At 40.8% G+C, this 27,800-nt stretch overlaps 4 protein-coding genes across 9 annotated transcripts in view; 2 read left to right on the top strand and 2 right to left on the bottom strand.

Moving 5' to 3' along the window:
* The window catches only part of iqsec3b (IQ motif and Sec7 domain ArfGEF 3b), a 32,318-nt gene extending 27,825 nt beyond the window's left edge, over nucleotides 1–4,493 (bottom strand). The window contains exon 1 of the mRNA XM_029522482.1: nucleotides 3,836–4,493. Within this exon, the coding sequence (XP_029378342.1) occupies nucleotides 3,836–4,362 (527 nt within the window). The 5' untranslated portion in view covers nucleotides 4,363–4,493. The remainder of the gene's footprint in view (nucleotides 1–3,835) is intronic.
* On the top strand, nucleotides 4,160–11,019 carry wash1 (WAS protein family homolog 1). Of its 3 annotated transcripts, none has more exons than XM_029522511.1 (12): nucleotides 4,160–4,690; nucleotides 5,052–5,274; nucleotides 5,932–6,072; nucleotides 6,569–6,680; nucleotides 6,818–6,964; nucleotides 8,838–8,974; nucleotides 9,059–9,194; nucleotides 9,283–9,478; nucleotides 9,744–9,914; nucleotides 10,042–10,200; nucleotides 10,697–10,765; nucleotides 10,845–11,019. In XM_029522511.1, the coding sequence occupies exons 2-12, from the start codon at nucleotides 5,267–5,269 to the stop codon at nucleotides 10,985–10,987; spliced, it is 1,419 nt and encodes a 472-aa protein (XP_029378371.1). In that variant the 5' UTR covers nucleotides 4,160–4,690; nucleotides 5,052–5,266; the 3' UTR covers nucleotides 10,988–11,019. The 3 variants fall into 3 exon arrangements, with proteins under 3 accessions (XP_029378371.1, XP_029378369.1, XP_029378370.1); XM_029522509.1 differs by having other exon boundaries at nucleotides 10,694–10,765; XM_029522510.1 differs by having other exon boundaries at nucleotides 4,160–4,695; nucleotides 10,694–10,765.
* Nucleotides 11,020–11,356: 337 nt separating this feature from the next.
* Nucleotides 11,357–18,733, bottom strand: ddx11 (DEAD/H (Asp-Glu-Ala-Asp/His) box helicase 11). 4 transcript variants are annotated; one of them, XM_029522489.1, is made up of 27 exons: nucleotides 18,601–18,733; nucleotides 18,290–18,505; nucleotides 18,105–18,191; nucleotides 17,867–18,003; nucleotides 17,727–17,784; nucleotides 17,522–17,629; nucleotides 17,257–17,344; nucleotides 16,915–17,120; nucleotides 16,699–16,773; nucleotides 15,857–15,934; nucleotides 15,722–15,768; nucleotides 15,547–15,626; nucleotides 15,375–15,416; nucleotides 15,220–15,287; nucleotides 15,085–15,123; nucleotides 14,831–14,969; nucleotides 14,379–14,513; nucleotides 14,162–14,274; nucleotides 14,005–14,077; nucleotides 13,232–13,335; nucleotides 12,990–13,139; nucleotides 12,752–12,820; nucleotides 12,555–12,655; nucleotides 12,387–12,471; nucleotides 12,194–12,269; nucleotides 11,947–12,101; nucleotides 11,357–11,844 (listed from the first exon to the last, which is right to left on the bottom strand). In XM_029522489.1, exons 1-27 carry the CDS (start codon nucleotides 18,727–18,729, stop codon nucleotides 11,812–11,814), a joined length of 2,691 nt encoding a protein of 896 aa, XP_029378349.1. In that variant the 5' UTR covers nucleotides 18,730–18,733; the 3' UTR covers nucleotides 11,357–11,811. The 4 variants fall into 4 exon arrangements, with proteins under 4 accessions (XP_029378349.1, XP_029378350.1, XP_029378351.1 ...); XM_029522490.1 differs by having other exon boundaries at nucleotides 16,915–17,117; XM_029522491.1 differs by having other exon boundaries at nucleotides 14,379–14,501; nucleotides 16,915–17,117.
* A 753-nt stretch (nucleotides 18,734–19,486) lies between these two features.
* fkbp4 (FKBP prolyl isomerase 4) lies at nucleotides 19,487–27,199 on the top strand. The gene is made up of 11 exons (XM_029522512.1): nucleotides 19,487–19,903; nucleotides 20,490–20,634; nucleotides 20,719–20,861; nucleotides 22,308–22,428; nucleotides 23,451–23,607; nucleotides 23,967–24,057; nucleotides 24,169–24,252; nucleotides 24,363–24,548; nucleotides 24,656–24,799; nucleotides 25,775–25,870; nucleotides 25,969–27,199. The coding sequence occupies exons 1-11, from the start codon at nucleotides 19,805–19,807 to the stop codon at nucleotides 26,065–26,067; spliced, it is 1,365 nt and encodes a 454-aa protein (XP_029378372.1). The 5' UTR covers nucleotides 19,487–19,804; the 3' UTR covers nucleotides 26,068–27,199.
* The last annotated feature ends 601 nt before the right edge of the window (nucleotides 27,200–27,800 follow it).

Below are 27,800 nucleotides of genomic sequence, written 5' to 3'. Positions count from 1 at the left end.
TACATATTGTCCAGTGTAGAGAAGGTTAAGTGTTTGAAAATGAAATATCAGCTTTTCAATTTTTAATTTCCCATTTCCCATTACCCATATGAATGTATGAAAATGAAATTTGGACTTTCCTTTTAATTTCTACTTAAATAATGCTTCTGTGGGAAATGAGGTCACAGCATTGCTGCAGGAAAAAATCACAGACATGCTGATTGGGCAACCCAGGCGGGTGCCGTGAGTTTTCTTTTGTCTGTGTCCAGAGCTCAATCTCTGTGTGTCCTTCAGTGGAGTTGCTTCACTATACTTTTTGACCTTTTTTTCCTGAGGGTACTGGGTGAGTGGTCTATTTTATTATATTTGCTCAAGTGATGTTTATTTTGTCATATATATTATTATCTATTTAATATATTACATATTTTTTATTGTTGGCTACTTTTAATGGCATTGGGTTGTTTACTTATTTATCATATGATATACTGATTTAGATTTTACTTCAACAGAAGTCTGCTGACTGCCTTTTCTGCTTTCAACACATTTGTCAATATCAGTGCTTTTAAAGGAATTATATAGTTTTTGCTAGTCATAGTTTGTGAATATACAGCTCTGAAGAACTGGAGAACCTTTAACTAATGTCACAGCAGTTTGCTCTCTACCACTTGGGATTATTAATATACATTGAAAATAATGTTTGGGTAAGGTTTCCACTCTACATAAGGCAAAAGAGTTCAACACAGTCTTTCTCAGTGTACCTCAACTCACTTACAAAACATGACTCACATTAAACTTCTTTCAGTTCTTATATTCTTTATCTGGTTCCCATTTTTCATATCTTCATAGTATTATAACATTTTCATACAAAGTCTGGGCAGTTTGTGCAGAAGCAGCAATCCCACTGTAATTTATTTTGAAATTGTAGTTTCTAGATTGAAATCCAGAGATTCAGTCAATGTACGTCTGCCAGACATCAGATCCAGAAAGTGAGACTGTATCTTTACAGTAAAGCCATCGGCTGCAATAACCAATCAAAGCTGGAGCCAAGTCTCTTGAGTCAGTTACCATACGAACAACAGACATAAGGACATGTGCAAGTTTACAAAAATATAAAATGATTGCTTTAGAAATAAGACACATAATGTCAAAAACTGTGGAACAGAAACTAAAACAGAATAGCTTTGAAATGGAAATGCTAAATTATTTCTTTTTATTTTTAATAAGAGAAGTGTAAATAAACCCCAAGTCATGCAGTGAAGGAGAGTATGGGCTGGTTGAGTCCCTGAGCGAATGTGTGCATGTGGACACACACACACACACACACACACACAAAGAGTCAGCAGGTCTATCCATCTGTCTGAACAAGACACACACATAATGCCCATGTGCTTCTTACAACACTAACAAAAAGAAGAGGTGAATATTTTAGCAGTACATGTATCCTGCTGTAGGCCGTGCTCTCTCTCTGGCTCTCTCTCTGGGCCTCGGTCTTCCTCACATCATCCCTCTCCTATTCCACTTTTTCAAAGAGTACTTTAAATGCAGTGCTTTTCATCGGTATCCATTAAAAATTACGAGAAAAATGTGGGGAAGGAGGAGGGTTGACACACATGAGATCAACTCTTTTTAGACTCAAAATGTTTGCAAAATGGTGCGTGTGTATTGTTGTTCACTTCCCTCTGCACCGCAGGAAACCAGGAAGCCTGTCCCTCCACTGTCCAACCTGTTTCTCTGCCAGCACGACAGATGAACTGAGGATACAGCTACCCCATGTGCACTTGGTTTTTCCAATTCTTTCTTTCTCTCTATTTCTGCCTGTACCTGTCTCACTCTGGGCACCACTCACTGCTATTCACCCTTCCCCATCCTCTCTGTTTTTATTCCCGACTCGCTCACTCTGACTCCCTGAGTTTCAGCGGTCCACTCCAGTGTCAGCCTCCAGCTCCTTCCTGTAGACACCTCCAAGGGCTCCATCAAAGACAACAACTAAGCTTGCATCTCTCTCATTCTATCTCTGCCTTTTTCTCTCTCCTGAGAATGGCTGATTACTGTTCGCTCCATGGGCTAAGTGGGGCAGATAGGAACCTCAGCTGGAAGGGGGGGGGGGGGGGGGGGGGGGTTGAGCTGAGGAAAGGATCCTGCCCCCCCACCCTCCAACCCCCTTCCATCATCCACGTGCATTGCCAAGGCTGACGACAACGCAAAGTGCACAAACACACTTTAAGCCTGGCCTTGAATGTGAGTGAGCGTGTTTCTCTGTTAAATGAAACAGTAAGAGGTAAGGTGTGAAAGGAAGAATGTGTGCCATCACATATGTGCAAAGTTTACACACAAATACAAGCAGATACAGCTTGTAGGACTAAGAAACATCCTGACACACGCAAGTCAGCGACAGCAGGAATAGCAGAGGAGAGCTCAGCTGCAGACAGGATGCAGCAGGCGATGACAGAAAGATGAATCCTCTAAAAACACAATTGAAAGCCTTGCGTCGCATCCCTTTAGTGCATGGCCTGCCAGAAGCAGAGCTACAAATTAGGTGTCAAGCTACTGGTCTTATCCAGATGGACTTAAAATCGACGAGGACATGTGGGTACAAGATTTCATTCAAGGACACAAAGCAACAACCACAGGGGCAGCAAGGCCATTTAACAAACCAGCAGCCCCAATCTGATGCCTGATCAACTGGTGGATGCCTCTGCTGTTTTCTGCCTCCAGCTTTTACAAACAGCAATTCATTTTTTGTGACTTCTTCATCAGCATCACCAGTAAACTCTGTTTAAATGAACCACCAATGGTGTTAACGTGATGCCTATCAAAAGAAAACAAATAGTTGCCACAGGATAGATCATTTAGAAGAAGCAACAACAAATGCGATTCCAGGCCAAGCTGCAAGAGAGAGCAACAGGCATTGTGCAAACACACACTCACAACTCCAGAACAAGAAATACAAAGTGAGGGAGGTGAGTTAAGCACTAAAACAGCAACTTTTTTTTAAATACACGTTTTTCCTTCTTCACTCTGCTCCTCTAAACTTCTGCTCTGTACTGTGCTGCTCCCCACGCTGGGGGTGGATTCCCAGAGAGACCAATCAGGACTCCTGCTGGGATGGAACTTGTGAACAGAACATGCACGTACATACATACATACATACATACACACGCATGCGCACAAACACACACACACATACTGAAAGAGAATGAAAAGAAAGAAAAGGAGAAAGATGAAGATTTTCTCTCATTAGGTGATGTGATGGTGTAGTATGAGGTCCTGGAATATGAGGTTCTAGCGTGTGTGTGTGTATGACTGTGCACATGGATCTCATCTAACATGATGAAAACATCAGAGGCCCAGCGGTCCCGTGAGAGTTCCCAGATCCCGTGTATTAGGGCAAATAATAGAAAAACCAGCAGCACCGCGGACAGCGTATTGCGTCTCATCACTGTACGTGAAGCCCCTCCTGTCTAAGGCTGGCACTGACCACTGTGTGTGTGTGTGTGTGTATTTCCAGCACACGCACACACACACGATTATAGGCCCCTACAGCTGTTTGTTATGTAATGATCCAGTGATCGTGATTCAGTTTCTCATTTAAATAATCCACCTCTTCCTACTCTGGCACAGTCCTCAGTCAACACACACAACAGAAAATAGGAAATTGGGAAGCGCCTTCTCCATTAATTAAACGCCTCTCAATCTGCAGGACGCGCGCACCCGCGCACACTCTTAATTATAGCTCCAGTTTTATACGGATACCACAGAAAATTCAACAAACCAGAGGGTTTTAGGAGCTTATGGAAAATACAGACTATTTCAAAAGACACACACACACGTACACACACGTTGAACCTCTACTCACTCGGATTTCCTTGCCAGGGCCAAGGATCTACAAAGGGTTGTGGGGGTCATCTGGACCAGAGAGCGACAGCTGGGGCAACTTCCGCCGTTTTCCGGATCACTTTCAACCGGAGAAACCATTGACGGATCGGCCGGGACCAGCTGCATGTCTCCCGGGTCCATATGTTGGGGAGGCGACGGCTGGACCCCCGGAGCCGCTTCGACCTGTGCTGGTGCAGCCGCATGGTCCGGCAGAGGACCCGCAGCAGCCTGGAGCTGAGGGTCCGGGGGGTGGTGGTGATGGTGAGGGCAGCCGGGCTCCGGGTGGTGGTGGTGATGGTGGTGGTGATGATAAGGATGCTGCTGCTGTACCCTGACGTCCCGCAGGTGCCTGTTTTCGCCGATGAGCTCGTCCACCCGCCGGTCCAGCTCTTCTATCCGGGCGCGCTGGGTCTGGATGAGACTCTGCTGGTTCTGCACGATGGTGGTGAGCTCCCGCAGGTACAGAATCGCCTGCACCGGGTTTTCTAGCAGGCTGGAGCTCATCATATCCAAAGCGAGAGGAGAAGAAAACAAGAAACTGGAGCGATGGAGGGAGGACAGAGGGAGGCAATCTATCCGTAAGCAGGTGATATGTCCTTCCACTTTCCTCTCCCTGATTCTGCTTGGCTGTGGATGGAGCTGTACCGACCGAGCCAACCTCCCCCTTCTCTCTCTCTCTCTCTCTCTCGCTCTCTCTCTCTCTGTCCCACTCTCTCCCACAACTGCGCTGATTGGTGCTGATGAGAGATCCAGATCCAGATGTGTCAGGAGGGCGGAGGGGTGATAGAGCTGGAGGACAGATGCGTCATTACGCACAGGACCAAGAAAACTCCGGGTTAAGTACGCACCCTATAGGCTAGAAATAGATTCAGCATCCGAGGGTCTTGTGTCTGATTTACTGAGCATAGAAAAAGAAAGATAGTTTGAAAAATTTATCAGTTTTCCAATGAGTGAAATATCTAGTAATATTTCCTTTATAATGCTTTATGAAGTTCCAGAAAAAATCGATTAGCTTTTGTATAACAATAACTACAGCTATAATAATAGCTGAGTAATAATGTTAGCCTAATAAGAATCCGCACTATCTTCTTAGTAGTCTTAAGGCATACTGTTTTTGGTGTTTTCGCGTTTTCTTTGTTTTAAAATAAAGTTGTTGTTTGTTTGTTTGTTTGTTTGTTTGTTTTTGCCTTCAACAGAAATGTATCCGTCATTTGGGTACTTTCTCTTGAGAAAGCAGAAATCGCCGAAATCTCTTGAATGCAACACCATAATTCCGACGTTGTCACGTGTCACGGAGACCCGGAAGTCGGAAACCGTTGTTTTGCTAAACAAGTAGCCAAGTCTGTAGCATCGACAGTCCGGCTGGATCTTCCAACATCTTTTTGTGTCTGCAAACCAGTAAGCAGTCCTCATGGTCAGGTAAGGCCGGCATGTCAAAGCCAGTAGGTCTTCATATGTGACTTACCATACAACTCCTCTGGTTTGGCTCAAAGATGTTCTTCCGTCAACAACAAACAGATTTTCATTTGAACGTCCGTTTTTTAGCTGAACGTAACGTCATATAGAAGGTTTGAAAGGTCTTAGCTGCAAAGCAGTTAGAAATCAGGTTTATTATCAAATGGTAAACACTTGAGAAGGGAGGACGTCAACGAGCACATTAAAGGAAAAAGATCCGCAGGGCGTCAGACTTCATACTGAAGTCGGTCAGTGTGAGTCATGTGAGAGTCTGATGTGGCCGGGAAGTGCGACTGAACGCAACAGTGTTTTAGTCCAACTGTGGGCGGGCTGGGTGGCCTCCTTTAAAAACTACCAAGCTCTAATGAAAGACTACAGTAAGATGTAAAACAGCTATTAGAAAAATGAATAGAAATACTAAACCATCACAGAGAGATGCAAAATCACCACAAAGAACCTCAAGAAGACTACAGACAGATAATAAACACCACAAAGGTCACACCAAGTGATGACTGCAGTTAATCTGTACATTTAAACTACCCCCCTTCGATATTTAACTCTAGTGATGAGATCAAACTTTGAACTTGCCAGCCTGTTGGATGATGATATTTGTTTGTGCAGGATGACACAGAGACAGATCTTGGAGGGCCAGGTATACACGGTGCCACTCATCCAACATGACCTGAGGAGAGAGGAGGCTGTCCATCAGATCGCAGACGCACTACTCTATTTGGAGAATATCTCTACTGACATTTTCAGAAGGTAGACCCAGAATCACACGCACTTATTCACATGTGGCTTTTGCTACCAATAGATTAACTGTAGCATGCGTGCTGTTGTTTTGCACTTTTTCATCTTTGACATGAATAATATAATATTTTTAACACAAGTTGTAAATGTTATGATTTAGCAGGCCTAGAGAGTTCACAAACATGAACACAAATCAAAAAGGTGTTAATGATCTACAAGTTAGCAATCCATAAATATACTGGGAGTTTATAATACAACATTTGTGGCATTAAACGGCAATCCATATGCTTATACATTATGCCATTGTACCTATTATACAAAAATTAGTCCTATCTGTTCTGAAGATTGAATAATAAACATTTATGTTCAAAATTGTCAAAATAAGCACCCTGCACAGTGTATGTAAAGATGAAGAAGTGCAATACGGTGTCTGAAGTCACACAACTCTATATTGGATTGTGTAATAATGTCTCAGATACAAGTGTGTGTATGTGTGTGTCGCTTTCAGGGTGTCTGAGAGTGTAGAGAAGAACCGCCGCCAGCTGCAGAGCGTCACTGACCGGATCAGACTAGCTCAGGCTCGTGTTGACAAGATCAAAGGCAGTAAAAAGGCCACCAAGGTAACACGGCACCTTCACTCAGAAAGACAGTCTTTCATATTTTATCTCTGACACACAATAGAGACAACATACAATGACGAGATTGTTAAAATGCGGTTGTGTTTGTCTGATACATCAGCCTTTGTTTGTGTGGACAGGTATTTTCCAGTGCTAAGTACCCAGCTCCAGATCGGCTTCAGGACTACTCATCTATCTTTGATGGTGCTACAGACCCGTCATCACAAGCCCGCCTGCGACACAGGATACAGAACAAACTTCGGCCATTTGATGAGAAGTCCTTGCAGGTGAGCTGAATGCATCAAAGTACAGAATGTGGATAGGTTTGGACTTGTGGCAAGCTTGTGATGCATCTGTACATTCAGAAACAGTCCCAGCCTCTTGAAACCCAGGAAACGTAGTGCTAATGTAAAAAGTGTATCCTATCCTGTTGGTATTAAGACCTTTTTATACAGCTGACACAACTAAGGGAAAAATAGCAGCATTTTTCCTTCCAGTTTATTGTACCTCTATCTAAAGGCTGATAATTTAGATCCAGCCAGTGGTCAAATGAGGAGAGCAGGGCTTAGTGATAATGTTTTGACACCTCATATTCATGTAGACTAGGGGTACAATCCCATGCAGGAACAAGTATTAATGCTGGTTCACTGTCCACCTTACTCCTCCAGAATCCAGGGTCTTCTTTCCAACACCCTCACATATGATTCCCTTGGGAGAGCAGTTTGATAGCTCAATAATTAGAAGTTCTTTTTTTTTTTTCTTTTTAGGATAGGAACCTTAACCCTTGCCTGTCACTCAATAGGCACTGTGTCTGACTTCTGTTTGTGCTTAAGCATCAACAGTGATGTAGGTGTAGTACATTTTTAGCAGCACCTGGAGGCAAAGCACTCAGCACTCGCTGTTCAGTCCCTAACCAATGATTCTGACTGAAATAGTGACATTGCCACCTGCCAGGCTTACCTAGTATGAAGTGTGGGGAGTTTGTTTTTCATCTTTTTCAGCCCAACTTTATGTCATGTCAGAATACCTAGCATCAGGTCAGGCTCCTATCTGATAACGTGTAAATACTTCCTGTGTAAATGTGGCGTCTGCTTGACTCAAAACAGAGCATAAAGACTGAAAACTGAAACACTACATCTTTTGAATGTAGTTCAAAAGTTATGAATTAGACACCGTCTCGATACAAGTACATACATTTCTCTTACTATCTGCACTTTACTATGCATATTTATATCATCTTAGATGAACAGCTGTTTCCTTGTGATTAGCAGGATGCATGTTTATAGACCATTTATCACTCAACCAGTTCTGTGAAGCTTTCATCCATGTGAGTGTTGATTAGTTACACCCCTGAATAACCAATGGCATCCGCCGACTCAAATGCTACGTGACATCAAGGGACTTGCAATAAAATCTGGCTTTTTTTAAACAATATTCATCAGGTTGTTTTACAGGTTTAAAAGACATAGCAAAGAAGAGAATGTCAACACAATTTTATATTTGCTTGACATTTTTTGCAGTTAATGTCACCATGTAGAAGTGCAAATCTGCATTTAAACCGATATTAAACTCATCCTTCCCCTTCAAAGTCAGTCAGGTCTTGCAATGCAGTATATACTTCTCATAAGTTGAATTCTTAGATGAATAATTCACGTAGTGTACATGCTGTTTATAGGATAACAGATGCTGTGTGTCCTTATGTTTGTCACAGAACAGTGAAAACAACCTGTAAATGTGTGATAGTGTTTGTTTTTTACCTTGGTGTGTTCACATGAGCACTTGGCCCATTCGGCACAAGATCTTTAATTATTTGCAGTAAACACCATAGTCACCAGGTCAGGAAACCAGTTTAATCTCTGCTTGCATGTGTTTGGTATTGCAATTGTCTTTTGTTTTATGTTGATTTTTTTTTTGTGTATGTGTGTGTGTGTTCTCTTTCTGTGTATTTGTCAGAAAAGATGAAAAAATAAAAACAAAGCAATTTTCTCTAGTGCAAAAATGCATTATTTGATATTGCGCCAGAGGCAATATGCCTGAAAATATAGGTTTGTGCATCTGTGCGCAGGATCACTTTGGTGGCATTTCTGATTCGCATTACTCAAGAGTTAGCTGACATGGTACAGAACGCCCTGTAACGCTGTCTGTCTGCTTGCCTTTCAGGAGAAGTTAATGTATTTCCCAGTGTGCGTAGGCAACAAGAAGAAGTCTGAGGACGAGACAGAGGAGGGGCTGGGGAGTCTGCCACGCAACATCTCATCTGTCAGCTCCTTGCTGCTCTTTAATACTACGGAGAATCTGTGAGTCTACAACAACAAACGCGAACTGTAGCATAATCACATAAACAGCTTTGTTTAATTTTATGGATTACTCTATTTTTAAAGGTACAAGAAGTATGTGTTCCTTGATCCGCTAGCGGGAGCAGTGACTAAAACACACACAACACTAGAGACAGAAAAAGAGGAGAAACCGTTTGATGCTCCATTGTCCATTACTAAGAGAGAACAACTAGAACGACAGGTACCTCCAAAAGTGTTTTCAAACCAGAACACAGTAGATTCTCTTTTAAAATATATAATTCATTTTGACAACCTTTTCTGTCTAACAGATAGCAGAAAGTTATTTTTATGTGCCAGACCTCGGCGAGGTGCCTGAGATAGATGTGCCATCATACTTGCCTGACCTGCCAGGCATAGCAGACGATCTGTCCTATAGTGCAGACCTTGGACCTGGCTTCGCTCCATCAGGACCCACACACAGCATCCCTGAGCTGCCTTCCTTTTCTGAAGAGAACAATGCACCAGGTTGATACGTTGAACATTCAAAGGCAGTTTAAGTCTTTGCTCAGCTGATTTCATTTTTACCTCAAGTTTAGATATTACTTTTACACAATTTCTTTATTTAAAGATTTCTTGTGAAGTACTTTGTGATCTTTGTTTTTTAAGTGGTATCCAAATAAACCTTTAACCTCAAACTTCTCACTTTCACTTTGCTCTCTGCCATTGTTTTTATGGTTGACAATGCTTTTTCAAGCTAATGTAGCTTTGCCATTTTTTTTTTTTTTTCCAGAATCTTTGCATCAGTCTAATGCCCCACCTCCACCACCTCCACCCCCTCCTCCACCCCCTTCTGAGCCCATCCTTGCCCCTGCTGCTCCTGCAGGAGCTCCTCCTCCCCCGCCTCCTCCTCCTCCTCCCCCTACTGATAATTCCACAGAAGACTCTCTAGCCCAAAGCTCAGGTTTGTCACACACACAAATGGGAAATGTTGTTCCTGATTCACCTCCCTAAATGAGATTCACCTATTTGACAATAGTGTGCATTAATCCAAATTACACTGCCTCCCTGTGTGCCCCTTTTGACTGCAGGTCCTGTGTCTGGCGCTCCTAGTGAGGTAGTCCAGCCGTCAGACAGCCGTGCCAGTCTGCTGGAGTCTATCCGCAACGCTGGAGGCATCGGCAAAGCCAAGCTACGCAATGTTAAAGAGCGCAAGTTGGAGAAGAAGAAACAGAAGGAGCAAGAGCAAGGTGCCAAATTGTTTGAGTTGGGGAGGAGGGCCTGCACTTTATTTTATGAACTGCAACATGCCGAAGCTTGAAAAATGATGGAAAAAGTCATGCAATCAAAGGAGAGCAAAACCATTCCCCAGTTAGCAGTCATCCGTGATTATCATCACAGAATGGGGTGTTGACCTTGATTTTTTAATATGCCACTCTCATTGAAGGGCTGACATGTTTACAGATGTTCTCTAAATTGTTAGACCCAGTATTAAACAGCACAACTTTACTTCATTTCTGGTCGATTACACAGGTTATGACCTAACATTTCCTCTTTGAGGAGAGCCTCTAATAATGACTAACGAGATGATTAAAAAAAAACAAAAAAAAAAAACCTCAGTTACAGTGATGTGCTCCTCTTTGTAATGCAGCACTAGGGAATAACTGTTTTACTGCTCCAAGTACTAATTAAAGAACTACTGATTGCATTATTATTTAGCAACTGCCTGTTTTTGTCTCATAGCAGTGGGAGCAGCATCGAGTGGTGGAGACTTCATGTCTGATCTTTTCAATAAACTTGCCATGCGAAGGAAAGGTGAGAATCCTGGTTACTTAGAAGACTAATTATTGTCATTATTTTTCATGTGTTTCAACGCATCCTATCCTCTGCCTAGGAATATCTGGTAAGGGTCCAGCTGGTGGGGAGTCAGGTGATGCTCCTGCTGGTACTAGTGGCGCATTTGCCAGGATGTCAGATGTCATTCCACCACTTCCTGCCCCACAGCCCACTACAGACGATGATGACTGGGAAGCATAACGCCATGCACAATAAACATTTCAAGCACTCTCTTCATAAAGCCAGTAATATGTGCAATGATTTGTTGGAGAAGTAATTGCACAAAAATGACTAAAATTCAAATAATAAAACTGTTTATTGATTTCATACTCACTATAAAACCCATTTCCTGAACCTCAACAAGGAAATGTTACAACATTCATGAAGATCTTGAACCATTTAACTAACATGTCAACAAAATAAATATTTGTATTACACAACACGTAACATTGACTTTAAATATTAAAAACCTTTTGAAGGTCCAAGGATGCTCACATGAAGGAAATTGCTGATATATTAGTTGCAGCCACATCAGTAATTAATTTGTTTCTTTCTTCCTTTTGTGGTGGCTTTGCATCTGTTATTTATTTCAACAGATTTTTTTTTTTTTTTTAATTGACAGGAATCTTTCTCTTTTGTAACATCCAAAGCCAGATAAACTAGAGTGAAACTGATAAATGCCCCTTTAGCCATTGCCTCCAATGCGACTTCAAACATTAGGGACTTATTTATCTTTAAGATTATTTACAAGAACAAATCAGAATAATATATAGAGAGCATTGGAGAAGATCAAATGTAAAATTGAGCAAATATGATTTTTTTTTAAATGTTCAACAATTTAAAATAAAATAGATGTAGCAATGGGGTTGGGGACTCATTGTAGACTCCCTTTATCATCTTTCAGACCACTTTAAATTTCTTGACTTGCTAAAAACACAGTGGCCACTGTTATGTTTGATTTTCCTGAAGTGAAGGCAACCCGGTTGAAGGAATGGAGATGTCAGTGTGGCCTCCCACGAGCAAAATTACACCAGCTTCTGCTTTTTTTCCTGAAAGAACTGAAACATATGCTTCATGTTGGAGCCAATCAACAGGGTATGGATACAATGAGCGCTGCTATTAATATGACACTGATCCAATGGTTTGAATATTGTCCTTACCTTCCGCAAGGCAGCAAAAGCAGGGCCAAAATTTGAGTATGTGCTGGTGCGATCTTTGATCCATGTAGGAAGTTTTAACAGTGTGGCAGGTCTGGAATATCGTCTGTCACATAGCACAATGGAGGAGTAGTCACCACGGTGACGGATAGCTCTTCCTTTTGGCAGAGGAGATGAATGGCAGTTATTTTAACAATCGAGGATCTTTTTTAATACATTTCCACCACATATATCAATTGCAAAACCTCACCTATGGACTGATTGACAGCCTTCATGCAGAGATTTTCTACCAGAGCTTGGCCAGGGCTCCTTCCTCCACTGTGAGGCTAACAAAAAAAACAAAAAAACAACAGTGATCATAATAAATTTCATCCCAGTATTTACTTAACCTTGATCTTGTTTTGCCAGACTTGTGGACACAGTGAAGACTGAAAGAGTCTCACCAGGTGTTTGTCCAGATAGGACATCTTTTCTTGCAGCTCTGGGGATTTAATGTTGGGATATGGCATTCCTACCATCACCACGCACCTGTTCACAGGCACAAACACATTTACTGTACGTTCTACAGTGTACAGCTGCTGTAGCTTCTTCTGGGCTTATGACTTACACACCTGCCCAGATCATCAGAGAAATTGATGCCCTCACTCATCTTTCCTCCAACCACAGAGAACAGTAACGCCCCTGTGAGCCCATTGCTGTCCAGACCACACCTCTGTCAAAATGTGGAGAAATGACTAATTATAATTGCAATCCGTCCCGACAACCCCATTATCACACATTGTGAAGTTATGAGCTGTGACAGTTTTACCTTGATGCAATGGCTGAAGTTGTTCAGCACCTGCTCCACCTGGTTGGCCTTCTTTGGCTCCTGGAAGATCTAAGGAAGAGTTAAAAATGGCGTTGGGGCCGATGAGTACGTTCACATTTATCTTTAATAGACTGTTTCCACATTACAGTCCACAAGCTAAGAACAGAAAAGGCTAGCTTGGTGATAAATACCAGTGGATATGTGCTTTGTTTTTGTGTCACGAAGAAAAACCAGTAACCTTTTTCTTGTTAGCGAGTCGTGCCAAAGCACCGGTGGCTTCCCAGTGAGAAATGATCCGCCTCGAGTACTCATAAGAGGGGAAGAAGCACACGACCCCCCCAGGCACCACATTACAAATGTTGGAGAGGATGCGTCCTGTCTCGTCCATCTGTCAAAAAAAAAAACAGACACCATTTTGAACCGATGCAGTTAAGGACATTAAAGCAACCAGTTACTAAAATTAAAATGTGCATCTTTTACCATCTGTGGAGAGTCTCTATTTTGGAAAGTAAAGTCGAGCTGCTGACCGGATGGACCACTGCATAAGATGAGTGGAAGGATGTTGTCTGGAGGAATTACATGACCTTCAGACAAAACAAAACGGCTTAGTCACTTTATTTACTATGCAACCCTCCATACCTCCTGCTGCCCACAGAGTTCCTTTTATTTCAAATGTTCTTAAACATCATTCATGTTGTAGATGTCCTTTTATATAACAATACCTATGTTTTTAGATTATTTTTTTGAGGTAAAAAAAGTCACAGTTACCTGAGCTTAATAAATGAGTAGAGCAGGACTAATAATAATGAACATCACAAATTTAAATTATGCAAAAATACTTGACAGTCAATAAAAGAATAATAAGCAAGACAATTAAGGATAAAACATTATAAACGTTTGTCAGTTAATGCCAAAGGCTAAGACATAAAAGTGCATTTTAACGAGATTTAACTGCAATTTAAGAGGTACAACCTCTTTGAATTGGGAGAGACTTTCAAAGTCTATCAAATGCTCCATTTTCCTCATGTCATCAGAATCCTTGACTTTCCTATCCAGTATATACTTGTCTCAAACTACTTGTGCTAAAAATTTTATGTTTTTTTTTTTTTTTTTTTAAGCTTTTGTACAACAGCGTTATCATTTAATCAGATCATCCCGCAAACAGAAATACTGATAAACACATCACTTTGAGAAACTGTACTAGGAAGGCATCAAAAGAGGAACTTTGTGCTTTTATAAAATGGGCCACTCACCACAGGAAAACTCAGTGATGCGCTCTTCTCCCACTCCAGCAGAAAACAAAAGCTCTTGTTTGAAGTCTGAAACCTACATATAACATCTATTAGAATTATAAACCTTACTGAGCAAAGGCTTGGTTTATTTTTAGCGGGTTTAAAGTAACAAGCTCACAGGCTGCATGGTCCCCCCTGCAATAACAACAGCTCGGCACTCCTTCAGCACCTGGGCAAAGTGAACTGCTGGATTCAACAACAGGAACTTGACACTGCCTTCTGACAAAGTACCTGGATAGAAAAAAAATACAAATTAGACTATTTTAATATCCTTGAAGCCCTTTTTTGTGTGCAAAATTTTTTTTTATAAATAAATAAAATAAAAATAAAAGTACCCTGTTTGTGCACTATCACTCTGCCATCACTGTTGCTGTTGGTGAGGGCCATAAAGAAACCCTCCACCTGCATCATGGGAGACGCAGAGAGCACTTTATCTGGCTCCAAGGACCCCTGCTGGTCTGGGGACGAAACTGCACAGAAGGGAGCACACAGAGAGTAATGAACATTGAAGACGAATCTCGGCAACCAGAGGAACACCAGACAGTCAATTTTCATGAAATACATTGGAAAGCAGAGGAAATGAATAATAATGTATAGTGACTATACATAGTGATTTTCAAGAGAATTAAGTTTCTTGTGACAAATGCTCCTGAAATCAAACAGCTTTGTTTTTCCATTTAAGATTCCATTCCTTCAAAATATTTCATGTGTCTACAATGATGATACGTCTTCACAGATGACATGCCTGCTCAATATCTATCTTTTTAAATATGTGTGTGACAGTGACCTGGTGCAGTGCTCTGGCTGGTCTGCAGTGTTTGAAGGAAGCGGTTTAAGCCCACTGTACGACGGTTCTCTTTGTTGGAGCTGCTCTGAGTGTGCAGGCTCACACCTGAACCTGCATACTTCTCCACAAAGCCACCCAACTACAGACAGGACACACGTTGTAAACATATCACTCCACATGAAGAAGAAAAAAAAATAAAAAAATCACAGACATTAATAAAAGGAATAATATATACAGACATACTAAACACTCACTTTTCTGCTGATCATGCTCTTCTCAAAGTATTTCTGTAACTAAAGAATGGCATAGGCATTGAGATACAGTTAATAATTTGAATATTTTGTTTATAATCTATCACTGATTTTTGTAACAGCAACACCAATAACTACCTTAAACAAGTTGATATTGTCAATCTGAGCTGTGAAGAGGAAGTTGTTTATTGTCAGCATCTCTGTCCCTGGAAGAAAGTGAAGCATAACTCAAGTTAGTGAGTCATGATTTCCTATTATAGAGGTGTGTTTATCAATGTGTATAATTCACTGACCTGTTTGTGTAGCCTGGTTCTGTGGATTCTGCCCCACCTTGCCTGCAGGAGTAACATGTATCCAAAGATCAGAAATGTAATTCGGTGTTCAACAAAATCATCACCCACCTATACTGCCAGTTGGCACTAATCAATAATAATGACAAACAGGTTTTTGCTGAGAGACACTGACCTCCCAGCACATGGACAAGCCCTTCGATCACAAAGAGGATCTGTTTGATGTACATCACATTCTTTGCCTTCAGCCGACTCCTGACATTGCAGACAGATAAACAGGTGTCAGTAGGAAATTATTATATTTCATTTGTAAATTAGTGCATTATACGAATCTGAGCTTGTATACTCACTTATAACGGTCAGAATACTGAGTGAGCTGGGAGTGAGCACGGCAGAGCTGCAGAAGACTCAGATTTTAGCATATCACTTGTAACATGCATAATTTAGGCCTAAATGCTGTAGGTGTTGTGTATGAATGTGTTTACCTGCGCTCCAGTCAGCTCTGCACTGTGTATACACGAGAGGGTATCGCTAAGATTGTGGGCTTCGTCTATTATCACAATCTGTCAAAACCAAGATATTTCTACCGTCAGTGACTGGATACATGAAAAGCACCTCATGTGGCTGAGACGGATAAAAGCATGGCAGAATTATCAGGCATAGTCTCAACATGCAGTTTTATTTTGATCAGAAATACTATTGCCTGCATATTTTTTAACGATGACTCCCCTCAACTTTTTGAGTTGTTTTTGGATCAAATTTCAGAATTTTTACCAAGGAACAATAAACCCTAGAATTTTTTAACTGTGGCCACATTTTCCAAGAACTTTGATTTCCTTAATTCTCTAGTTTGGAGAACTTTTCTTGAGGTGTCCAATAATGAGCCTGCCTTAACCCTGAGCATGGGCCTTACATAATTAAGTAATCCTTACCCTAAAAGGTATAATATATTTTGTTAATTTTATTGCTGCTGCCATATTTTTTCTTCAAATCCATTTGTCCATTTTTGTATTATGTTCTGTTTTCCTTTGTTTTGGGAATTATGGGGAGGGCAAGGACGTGGGCACATGAACAATTACCATCACTGAGACAATATCAGGACTGTTGTTTTTGTAAAATTGTTGCGAAATAAAAAAATACATGTTATATCTGCCAGAGGTTGAACTACTTATGATAAATTGTGTTTTTAATATTATCAGTGTATTTTGAATACACCAAAAAGATTATCTTTATGATTTTGATGACGATGATCAATATGCAGGAGCAAAAAAAAAAAAAAACTTTGTTATACAATCACAAATTTTTATGAAACAAAATCTAATTAGACCTGTCCCTTCAGCTGGACGCCTGCTGCCCTTCTAGTAGCTTCATGAAGCACCATCTGATACGGCAAAACCACCAACTATGCAAACAAAAAATGTACAAAAAAGGCAAATGAACAAATAAAAATTTTGTAGACAAATTTTTATAAGATCTGAAAAGTGCGATATTTGCAGCACATTACAAGGCCAAGAGAATGAAGAGTCAGGATGAATGAACAAACCTGTGCAGGGGGAATAGAGATGCGTGTGGCATAGTAAGGACATGAATGGATTTCCTTTCCCAGTTTCAGCAGCTGTTCAATGTCATGGACGGCTCCCAGAACTTCATCCCTCATCTGCTGCATTGCTGAAGCTTTATTATAGGGACACACACTCTTAGCTGGGCCTCGTCTACGTTTCACATCCTCTTCATGGTGCTGCTTCTCTGCTAAATGAAGAAAAAGTAGAGATGCAGGCATAAAAAAAAAAATCTGCTTTGATACAAGCTGAAAGCTGCCTGAAAATCTTCCTCTTTAATATCAGTGGTTATGGTTGGTTGGTGGTTAGATGAGGATCGAAATCACCGTGTTTGTTTTTCTGCATCTCCATGCAGCGGTCATTAATACGCTGGATGCTGCCCAGGCGACGCACCTCTTCGTTGATACACAGATTCTGCAAGTACAAATTTAATGTTTATTGAAAAATAGTGTCAGATTTCTTACAATTAAGACTTATTCCAATATGGCTCCAGCAGCCCTGAGACCCGAAAACGGAAAAGCTGTAGAAGATGGATGGATGGATGGATAATTTATCTTTCTTGTGTGTGTTAGTGTGCATGTTTGAACACACCTGCCGTGAACCTAGTGTGACCAGACTGATGTCCTTGCTGAAAGGGCTCTTTTGAACCTCATGGACAAATTGGGCCAGCTGGGAGTGAGTGCGGCTGCAGTAGTAAATCTGCAAAGATGAAGCATGATACAAATTCACTTCAAGGAAGGATGAGGCAATCATAGCATTTTTTAAGAACTAGAACTGCTACAATACGCATACATACCTTAGCGACATGTTCTTCAATAAGTTCATCATCTTCGTCTTCTTCAGGCCCACAGAATCTGAGCATGTAAGAAAACACATTTTTGTTCAGAAGGTTTTCAATGTACTGTCCCGTTTGAGACACTGATTGATGGCCTTTACCTGTTTTTGCTCTTCGACTCATCATCACTCTCATATTCTGCAATGATAAGCTCCTCATCCTCATGATCGCCTTGAGTCTCTGTTTTATCTTCTTTACTAAGCTGGAGCAACTTAAAAGCTTCATCATCTTCACAGTGCTACAGAGTAAGACATTACACAGAAATACATAGGCTTAACAGAAACCATTTGACAAGCAGTAAGTGAGATTCTGAGCTGAATGTCGTGAAAGCTAACTTACCTTTCTTTTCATTGTGTACTTTAATTGAACATTGTTTCTGATCATTTCTAACCGTTCTTCCCTCTTCTTTCTTTTCAATTCTTCTTCCTGGCAAACAAAAACATCAAATAAAGTACAGAGGGTAAGTAGAGGATAATCCAGAGCATCATGCCAAAGTGACATTTGAAGGGCACAGATGTTACTACCTTCAGCTTTGTCACCAAATCACGTTCAGCCTTTTTTTGAACAAAATCTGTGATCCAGTCGGGCTCTGCGGAGGAGCTGGCTGTGGAGGAGCCAGCGGTAGATGTTGAAAGAGCTGCTTCTCCTTCCTGCAGCAGAGCAGCTGCCTCCTGCCTCTTCCTCTCCTCGTAGTCTCCGAGCCAACTCAGAGCTCCACATATCAAACTCAGAGACTTGCCCTGGGTTGAAGACATGCATGCAAACACACAAAGAAAGAGAATCATCAATGATATCTAACAGCTTCTGCACGAATCTCATCCAGTCAGATACACACCGTGCCAGTTGGACTTTCAAAGATGCCAACTTTGCCCTGGTCAAGTGTTTTGTACAGCGCGGCCATGAACTGCTCCTGGATACTATAAGGCTGGTATGGAAATGGAAACTGGCTCCTGCCGTCCTCCATTTTTGTCAAGCTGCTGAGAGATGACACCAAACGTGCTGATCAAACATTTCAGTTCATCACAACTCATCCAACACAGTGTGTTTAGACTGCTGATAGTGTTGTTGTGTCTACAGGATTTATCATCCCGTTTGGCCCTTTTTACTAGAGAGACCGCCCTGAAGCAAACTTACACACAGTGGCGCTTTCTAAGTCCGTCTACACTTAATGAGAAGAAGCTAACATTTGGTCTTCAAACTCTTAGACTGTCCAAACAAAATACTTAAACGCTGTAAACTTTCTCGAATTCATAGCCAAGAAAGCTAATCGGCCTTTTAGCTGCTGTCGTTATTCATCTGAACAGACATGTTTCCCATGTATTTACCTGCTGATATCCCCCAAAACGCTGTTTTTACTCGGCGTTATTTTTATTTTAAATGTTCCAGCTATTCAACAACCGCGCCAACAGACAGTGACGGAACCGAGATCCGACCAATAGGAGGCGAGATTCAAAGAAGGGGCGCTTGTGTTAATATGAGGCAGCGCCGGCGTGGACGGGGCTGTGTGTGTATATGGCATATATGCGCCCATTAACGCAAACTATTCGATCACGCCACAATATTTAAACCAATGATATTAATTATCATCTCTCTGACGGCGCTTCGTGTTTTTGTAGCTGGTGGTCTGGTCTTTTTTTTTTTACATCCACCGCCCTCCCGGGAGGCGCCTACGTTTAATAGGACGGCCTACCGACGCGGGTTCATACCTCATGAATCCTTGACTGTCTGGAAAGTTCTCTCGCGTTTCTCTAATCGCCTGTGAAACGTTGGACTGCGAAGCAACGTGGACCTCAAGCTCCGCCAGAAAACTCATATCCTGCCAGGAAACAAGTGCGACTCCTGCACCACAGACACACTTGTGCAGTTTATTGACAACTGCAGTGAGAAAGTAGCCTGGCTGTCTGACGCCGCTCCGGGATCTCAGCGCGCTTTGACCAGCACTTAGCTTTAGCCTCCGCCGCTGTTGGACACGGTTTTTTTTGCTAGCTTCGGCTTGTGGTGCAAAAAAAAGGTACAGTACAAAGTAGGAAATCGGCCTGATGACTATGACTGCAGAGGAGCAGACGAGCGAAGGACAGCACACCATCCCCATGGAGGGAGAAGACATCACACCAAAGAGGGACGGAGGCGTTTTAAAGGCAAATGACACTGTTTCTTCGGCTGCCTGTTTGTTATTTAACTCACTCAGCTAGGCTAACGCTAGCTTCAGTCGACCCATGTTATCATGCTCCCTGTCATTAAAAGTGCAGGCTAACTTGTGTATCGACAGCACGGTGGGCCGTTGTTTTTATGTGTGAACAGCGCCGATCGGCAGCTATTTTAACCGTGCTCATGTCTGTTAGGCTGCCGGGCTCTGGAGGAAGACCAAATGCAGCAGCTATTAATGCTGATGGAGGCACACACGGTGCTGTTTATATGGTTGTGAGGACAAACATTGGTATCCGCATTGTCAAGGCTTAAACCATCGCAATGGCCTGAGCGTCAAAAACGGTGTTAACCATCACTTGGCCAGCCAAAATGTCGTCTCAAACCATGGTTTCAAACTAACCACTGAAAATGTGCGTGTGTCTTGCGCACACGCACATTTTTAGCCTCTCCTCATAGATGCAAAGCACCACACAGTATGATACCGATAAGTGGGGATCAGTGTGTTAAATCAAACTTTTATCATCACTATTATTATTGTTGTTGTTAAATTCTTGCTCTGGTTGCCTTTTTCCTCAGCTGGTGAAAAGAGAAGGCACAGGGACACAGTCTCCTATGAATGGGGACAAAGTGTTTGTTCATTATGTTGGCACTCTGTTGGACGGTACTCATTTTGACTCCAGCAGAGACAGAGGGGATAAGTTTTCTTTCGAGTTAGGCAAAGGTAGGTTTCATATCTAGCAGACATGGGGACATTCACCTGCTGTGGTTGCACATTCAGTTTTGATAATCGCTCTCATGTTTTCAGGTCAAGTAATAAAGGCATGGGACATTGGAGTGGCCACAATGAAATTGGGAGAGTTGTGTCAACTCATCTGTAAACCAGAATATGCATATGGCTCTGCAGGGAGCCCACCAAAGATCCCCCCGAATGCCATTCTTGTTTTTGAGGTAAGTATCAACAATTCCAGGTTATTTAAATTACCCATTAAAATACTTTGCATTGTATTCTTGGGGTTGTGTTTGATTTTTACATATGTTAGGGGTGTGCTGAAAAAATCAATTCTTATTTACTATGATTCAGAATCGATAAAAAAAAAAAAAAAGAATAATAATAAAACAATCGGCTGTCTGCTTCCATTTTGTATGTGGGATATCCTGACATCACCAAGGAGCCGGTTCTGGAACATAGACGTGCAGTAAGCACCAAAACATCCAGGAAGATATTTAACCCACCCCGTACTCATTGAAGGCAAAGATTTGGACTCATTTTGGTTTTCAAACTTTAAAATCTGTTTCAATTTTTCCCATATTATTATTTTTAATTATTTATTTATTTTTTTATTGTAATTATTTATATATTTATTTATTTATTCAGTTTTGAATTTTTGAGAATTCGGTTTTTAGCATTTTACACAAATTTAACCCTGAGACAGTTTTCTAAGTAATGAAATATAGACATCTTCAACGCTTCCACATATATAATCAAAAACATAATGAAACAATGAAACATACGTTCCACAACTTTGGTGGAAATTTTAAAATCCACTCTAAACTAATTTCTATCCCCATGCTATTCGTTTTTCCTCTGATTACTGACGTCTCCATTGAAGTTCATGATAGTAAGGATAGGGTAATCTCTGGAGGTGAGGTCCAGTCTAGTCTCTACTCTCTGCAAGGGACTGGTCTGGTCTTCTCCAGTCTCCATTACTATTCACCAATTAAGCAATTGACTTAGACACGTTGAGATGGCCCTACCGGGAATCGAACCACGCCCTTCTTATTGCGGGGCGACAGCATTAACCAGTTGAACCACAGTCACCACGCTCAAGTCGCCTTATTTATTTATTCGTTCATTTATTGTTTATGTAAATTGTAGGCCAGTTCCGTGTTATTCCATGTTTTATAATGAATTCTATTTTTTTTCGTGATCACAAATTTTATAGGGCCCTATTTACTGAATGCCTGGGAAGACCGACATGAGCTTCACAGTGTGCAAGGGTTGCAAAATGAGGATTAAGCACTTTGGAAACCAATGTTTAACTGCAAATTTATTTATTTAATAATAATAATAATAAAGAGACACTTTTATTTTTGTTACTTAAGCAATATTCGATATTGCTTTTATGCAACAATTCCATCTAAGCATGGATAAATGTTTCAAACTTAATAAATGTGAAAAAGACACTTTAATGTCTCCATTTGTCATTCAGTCTTGCAAAGCAGACTGGAGTAGATCATGAGGATCTTTTGCACACCTATAGATTGAAGTAGAAATCGAGTCATAGCCCCAGAAATCAGTGTGTGTGCGTGCGCGTGCGTGCAAACACTGGAGTCCAATTCCTAGTATGTTAACACATTCCTGGCAATAAAACTATTTCTGATTCTGATTTTTAGGTGGAACTGTTTGAATTTCGAGGCGAGGACATAACTGATGACGAGGACTGTGGAATCATCCGTCGCATTATCACGAAAGGCCAGGGATATTCCAAGCCAAATGAAGGAGCTGCTGTTGAAGGTTATACATCCAGACACAACTGTGTCTTAGCCAAAATTAATGAAGTTGACCTGCTCATAAGCAAATACTACTATCACAGTTTTAAGTCCCTAAAGGAGAAAAATATTAAATGTTGATATGAAATGTTATTCTAAAAAAGTTTTTCAATTGAATTATTTTAGAAAGCCAGTGTTTTTGTAGTTGAGTGGTTTAGGCTTTGGTTCTTCTACACTCTCTGTGTCATGCTGCTGCAATAGTAGTGAGTCACTTTTGTCGTAAGTGGCAAGTTTGTAGTAAATATGCCACATGGTAAGTTTTAACCAGCATCTTAGGCCATAAAGCATTAAATGTCTGAATATACACATAAAGGTAGTAGTTTATTTAAATCCCTGAATGCATATTTAATCATATCAAGATGCAAAAGTTGCAAGATGATTAAAGATTAAGGTGCTAGGCTGAGCTGGCACAGTGCGTGACTAAACACAGGAAGTCCAGTTGCACATTGTCAACTTCAGCTGGTATCTGATATTCAGAATTAAATCAGTCTTTTGAATGTCAAATTGTCACCCCCATAGACTCTAAATTTCCTGATCAGTGTTGTCTGGTTGGATCCATGTTGGTTAAAATAGAAGCTCAAGAGGGGACCAAAGATAGGATTCAGGAGCCTGGCTTTCTTGCACGTGTCATGCCTTGCAGCATGCAGAAGCATTGTGCTTCAGATAATTTATTCCCAGCTCTCCGTTACAAATTTTCACTGGGTCCCTTTTTTCGTGATACATCTGACACAGCATGTTAACACAAAGAAACCCCTTGTTAGAATGGGCAAAACTGTGAGCCATGTGCAAATTAGCTCGATGAGAGATGTTTTAAAGCATATGGAGCATCTGAAATTATAACAGAACATGAAGTAGTCACTCCACTATAAATCAGCATTATATATTTATACTACATACACAATAGCTTTTCTGTCATTAATTTAAAGGTAACCTAAACAAAGTATAAATATTAACCAGCTTATCTCATGGATTTTTAACCACTTTCAGTCACTGTGGAGGCCACCTCTGAGGGACGTGTGTTTGATGAGAGAGAATTGAAATTTGAGATTGGTGATGGAGATAGTCTTGGTCTGCCAGCTGGAGTGGAGAAAGCAATCATGAGTATGGAGCAAGGAGAGGAGTCACTCTTCACTATTAAGCCCAAGTATGTTCACACGTTCCAAAATAAACATGTATTGTTTTTTTTGTTACTATAGCCTTGAAATATTCAGAAATGTGTCATAATGTCTTTTAAAGTTGACAGAGTAGTTGTAATGTTGATGCGTTCTCTCTCAGGGCTCAGTAGTATTCGTTGTTATATGAATGATGCACTAATATCTGAGATGTGGGGAAATCAGTGGGATAATGTTCATGGAATCAAGAGCAATTGTGAAATTTGGTCAAAAAAAATTTCCTACAGTGTCACATGTTACACGACATAACATTTTGAAGTGAAACTGAAAACGTCAAAACATTTATATACATCATTTGAGCTAATTAAAGGTAACTGGCTTTGATTTGTAGATATGGCTTTGGGAATGCAGGAAATGCAAATTATAACATTCCTGGTGGAGCAACACTGCAATACAAGATCAAGCTAACAGCTTTTGAGAAGGTAAATGTCTTAAAGGCCCTGTACTGCAAACATGACTTAACTGTAGTTGGCCTTTTAGATATTAGTTGTGGTTTACCTGTTTCAAAAGTGATGCACGTTTGTTTTCTTAAGGCCAAGGAATCATGGGAAATGAATACGGCAGAGAAGCTGGAACAGAGCAGCATTGTCAAAGTGAAGGGAACTCAGTATTTTAAGGTAATGGTATGCAGTGGAGTTACCCATTTTGTATTTAAAGGACGCAGTTAGAAAAATTTAGAGATTTATTGTTTTTGTGCTATTTAATCCTATGATTTGAACTTTTTCAGGAGGGAAAATACAAGCAGGCATCAGTCCAGTACAAAAGGATTGTGTCATGGCTGGAACATGAATCTGGTTTGTTGGAGGAGGACGAGAAGAAAGCTAAAGCTTTGCGACTGGCTGCACATTTGAACTTGGCAATGTGCTTCCTTAAACTAAATGAGCCAAACCAAGCCCTTGAAAATTGTGATAAGGTATCAAATATTTTTGGTCTGTTATGACATGGAGGCACAAATTGTCAACCATTATTTCACTATTTAGTGTAATACAGAAGTCGTTTTTACTTTGTCTAAAATTATAGGCCTTGCAGTTAGATGGATCCAATGAGAAAGCTCTTTTCCGGAGGGGAGAAGCATTCTTTGGTATGAAGGAGTATGACAAGGCAAGAGACGACTTCCAGCGAGTTGTTCAACTGTATCCTGCCAACAAGGCTGCTAAGAGCCAGGTATAGAGCCGTTTGTCTATGAATAATTCAATAATTTTGCAGATTATTCTATGATGCTGGAGTTCATTAAAAACTAAAAAATTAAAATTAATGTCCCATTTTACACACTCTTACTGCAAATTTTAGGACTGTAACAATAAATATTGCTTTACTCTTTTACTGGCAAGACCAATGCACAACTGCTGTTAGTGTTTGTTTACCCCAATAAGTTTTACACTTGCGTGTGTATTGACTATTAATAATTGAAGTTTGCTCCAGCTGCTAACACCAAAAAAGCTCAAACTGTAGCTGACCTATGTTTGGATGTGCTTTTAAAATCCCTCCCATAGTGCACAATTTGAAAGTACCTTTTTGAGAGAAATGAAAATAATCAGAGAATTGTGTCATATGACATTGACCACATGACACTCTTGTGCCTTAACCTCACAGAAACCATTTTGCAGCACGCTGCCGCTGAAAAAAAAAAAAGTATAGTAGATGAGAACTTAGTTTGAAACTAACATTGTCATCTTTTTAAAAAAGGAAAAAAAGTAACAATAAATCTTATATCAGACTTTATATTATAATTGGAAGGGATCCATCCCATTTTATAATTGGAGGAGGACTTTGAAACGATCTGAGATGAAATCTGGAAATTGTCCATGGCAAGGATCTCTGCAGCATCCATGTGTGTAAGAAATGGTTTGATTTAATATAAAAGGTTTCCATCTGTCAGGGAGAAGGCTTCCCTGTCAAACATTCTCATACTGTTCAGTATTGAGGCCAGAGACCCAGAGCCATGTTAAATGTGATGATGATATTTGGTATGACCTCATTTGGCAAATTTGCAGCTTGTTGAGATTTGTACGCTCTGACAAAGCCCAGGTTGAAAATAGTCTCACTGGTCCTTAAGTATTAAACTGATCATGGAGTAAAGGTATACCTCGTTAACATTTTCTGAAAGTGTTGTTTGACCTCATCATTGTATTTTTCCAGGTGGGTCTTTGCCAGAAACGTATCAAGGAGGAACATGAAAAAGACAAACGCATCTACGCCAACATGTTTCAGAAGTTTGCAGAGAGGGACTCAAAGGTGATGGCCTTTTCTATGACAGCCACAAGAGGGCAGGAGACGTTTGTGTAATGATTGCTACTGCAGATGACTTACTCTTTCTCTCTCCTTATGAACAGAGAGAAGCGGTGAAGGTGAAGACGGAGAGCAAAGAGAACGACGACGATATGGAGGTTGAGAATGGAGAAAGAGAAGTGGCGGGTGAAGCAAAAGCGTAGATGGACGTAAAGTGTGGCAGCACAATAGTTAATCTGTAATTCAGAATTTTGTAACTTCAGCTGTTTGTGTTAAAAGATTTGTGTTTATGAAACATTCATATGAGAATGAGCGTGTCAAACCAGAGCACTGACTTTGGGCGCATCTTCGCTGGCTTTCTTTGTGTCTGGGCTCTTTGCTGTGGCAGCTACCCAAGTGGGTGGGGCATTCTCAATCTGATGGCACTGAGGGATGTTGGTTTAATATAGAATTTGAGTGCCACAACCCCACCCCACCCTAAACCCTTTCAACCCACAGCTTTAACCTGTGCGTGTGTTTTCACAACATTTTGGGCGGAGAAGTAAAATAAAACAAAGAGTGCATCTCAAGTGTTGTGTGCAGAAATTCAACCCCTCACCCGTCAAGGGCTAGACCATTCACTTTGCACCACCTTCCGTCCTTTACCCTTCCTCACTTTTTTGCTAACCCCGCTCTCACGGGCCTACTGATCAATTCCTGGAGTTGTGATAGCTGTGTGCATAAACTGTCTGAATGTTCGCGTGCCTGTGCCCCAAAGTACGTATGTAGCAGCATTGTTAGTGGAATAATAAGATGTTTTCCTTGAAACGCTGTTGGAGTTTGAGCTCCTCACTCAAGCCAAAAGATGGAGCTAGAAGGGTATAGGACTGTTCAGTTTGCTTTGACTTTTTTGACTTTGTTACCCCCCCCGCCCCCAAACGATGTTGTGATAGTGATTTCTGTAATGTCTTCAAAATGATAAATACAATGTATTACGTAACTGGAACATGTGCATTTTAAAGGAGCTACAGTAGACAGGATCTTAAATGGCTTCTCTTGGACACACTCAAGTATAACAGTTAAGTCTTAGTCTTAATTTACTGTAAAAAGTACATGTATGAATGTGTGCATATAAGGCTTATCAGATTCAGGCTGTTGAAACTACACTAGAGGAAGATGTGAGCCCTCTTTACTTGAGTAGGCATCAACTGAATTAGCAGGCTCATTTAAAACAAGGATGTGGGTGCTGTGTTGACTCTGTATTTGTTGGGTTGACTTTATCTGTATTTGTTGGAAGGGTGGTTGTTGGTTCTGCCCCGAAAGAAGGATATAATAAATATTAGCTACAACCTGGAAGTTTGAGTTGTTCTTGAATTTTTTTTTTTTTAACTTCTTGCTCCAGTTACCACACAGAAGTTGGTTTGTTTTTGTTTGTTTTTTTTTTTTTTTTTTTGCTGTCTCATGCTTAAAGTGGCAAAGAACAAAATGTCACAATATGGAGCAATCTGTCAACCTGTGTCTCGAAATGAGTGAACTGAACATAATGTAGAACCTGATTGTGCTTTTCTTACTGTGCTTAATTTTAGTAATGGTTGAAATAATGAAGAGAAGGGATTGTTTGCTTCAGTGTGTGCTAATTCAAAGCTTCAGCTTTAGATATTAAATAGTAGTCTCACTCAGCCATGGCACCTGATGCTCATGTGCAACAAATTGAGTCATTTTGGTTTACAAGGTATTTAATTTGGATAATACATTAGTCAATGTTTTTGCTGAGTATTTGAACTGGATTAATGGGATGAATTACATTGTTTGTGTTAGCGTGCACCTGCAGTTGTCAGGTCAGTCTCACAGAGACCCTGGTATCATCTTACAGATTTGATCTCTTTCCAAGGTGATAACAGCCCAGTATTGTCCTCTTGTCCTCCACAGGTGGCTGAGTCATTGACATATGCATTGT

This window comes from Echeneis naucrates, chromosome 16 (genome assembly GCF_900963305.1).
Source record: "Echeneis naucrates chromosome 16, fEcheNa1.1, whole genome shotgun sequence".
Classification (NCBI taxonomy): Eukaryota; Metazoa; Chordata; class Actinopteri; order Carangiformes; family Echeneidae; genus Echeneis; species Echeneis naucrates.
This window is presented reverse-complemented; position numbering and strand designations above follow the sequence as displayed.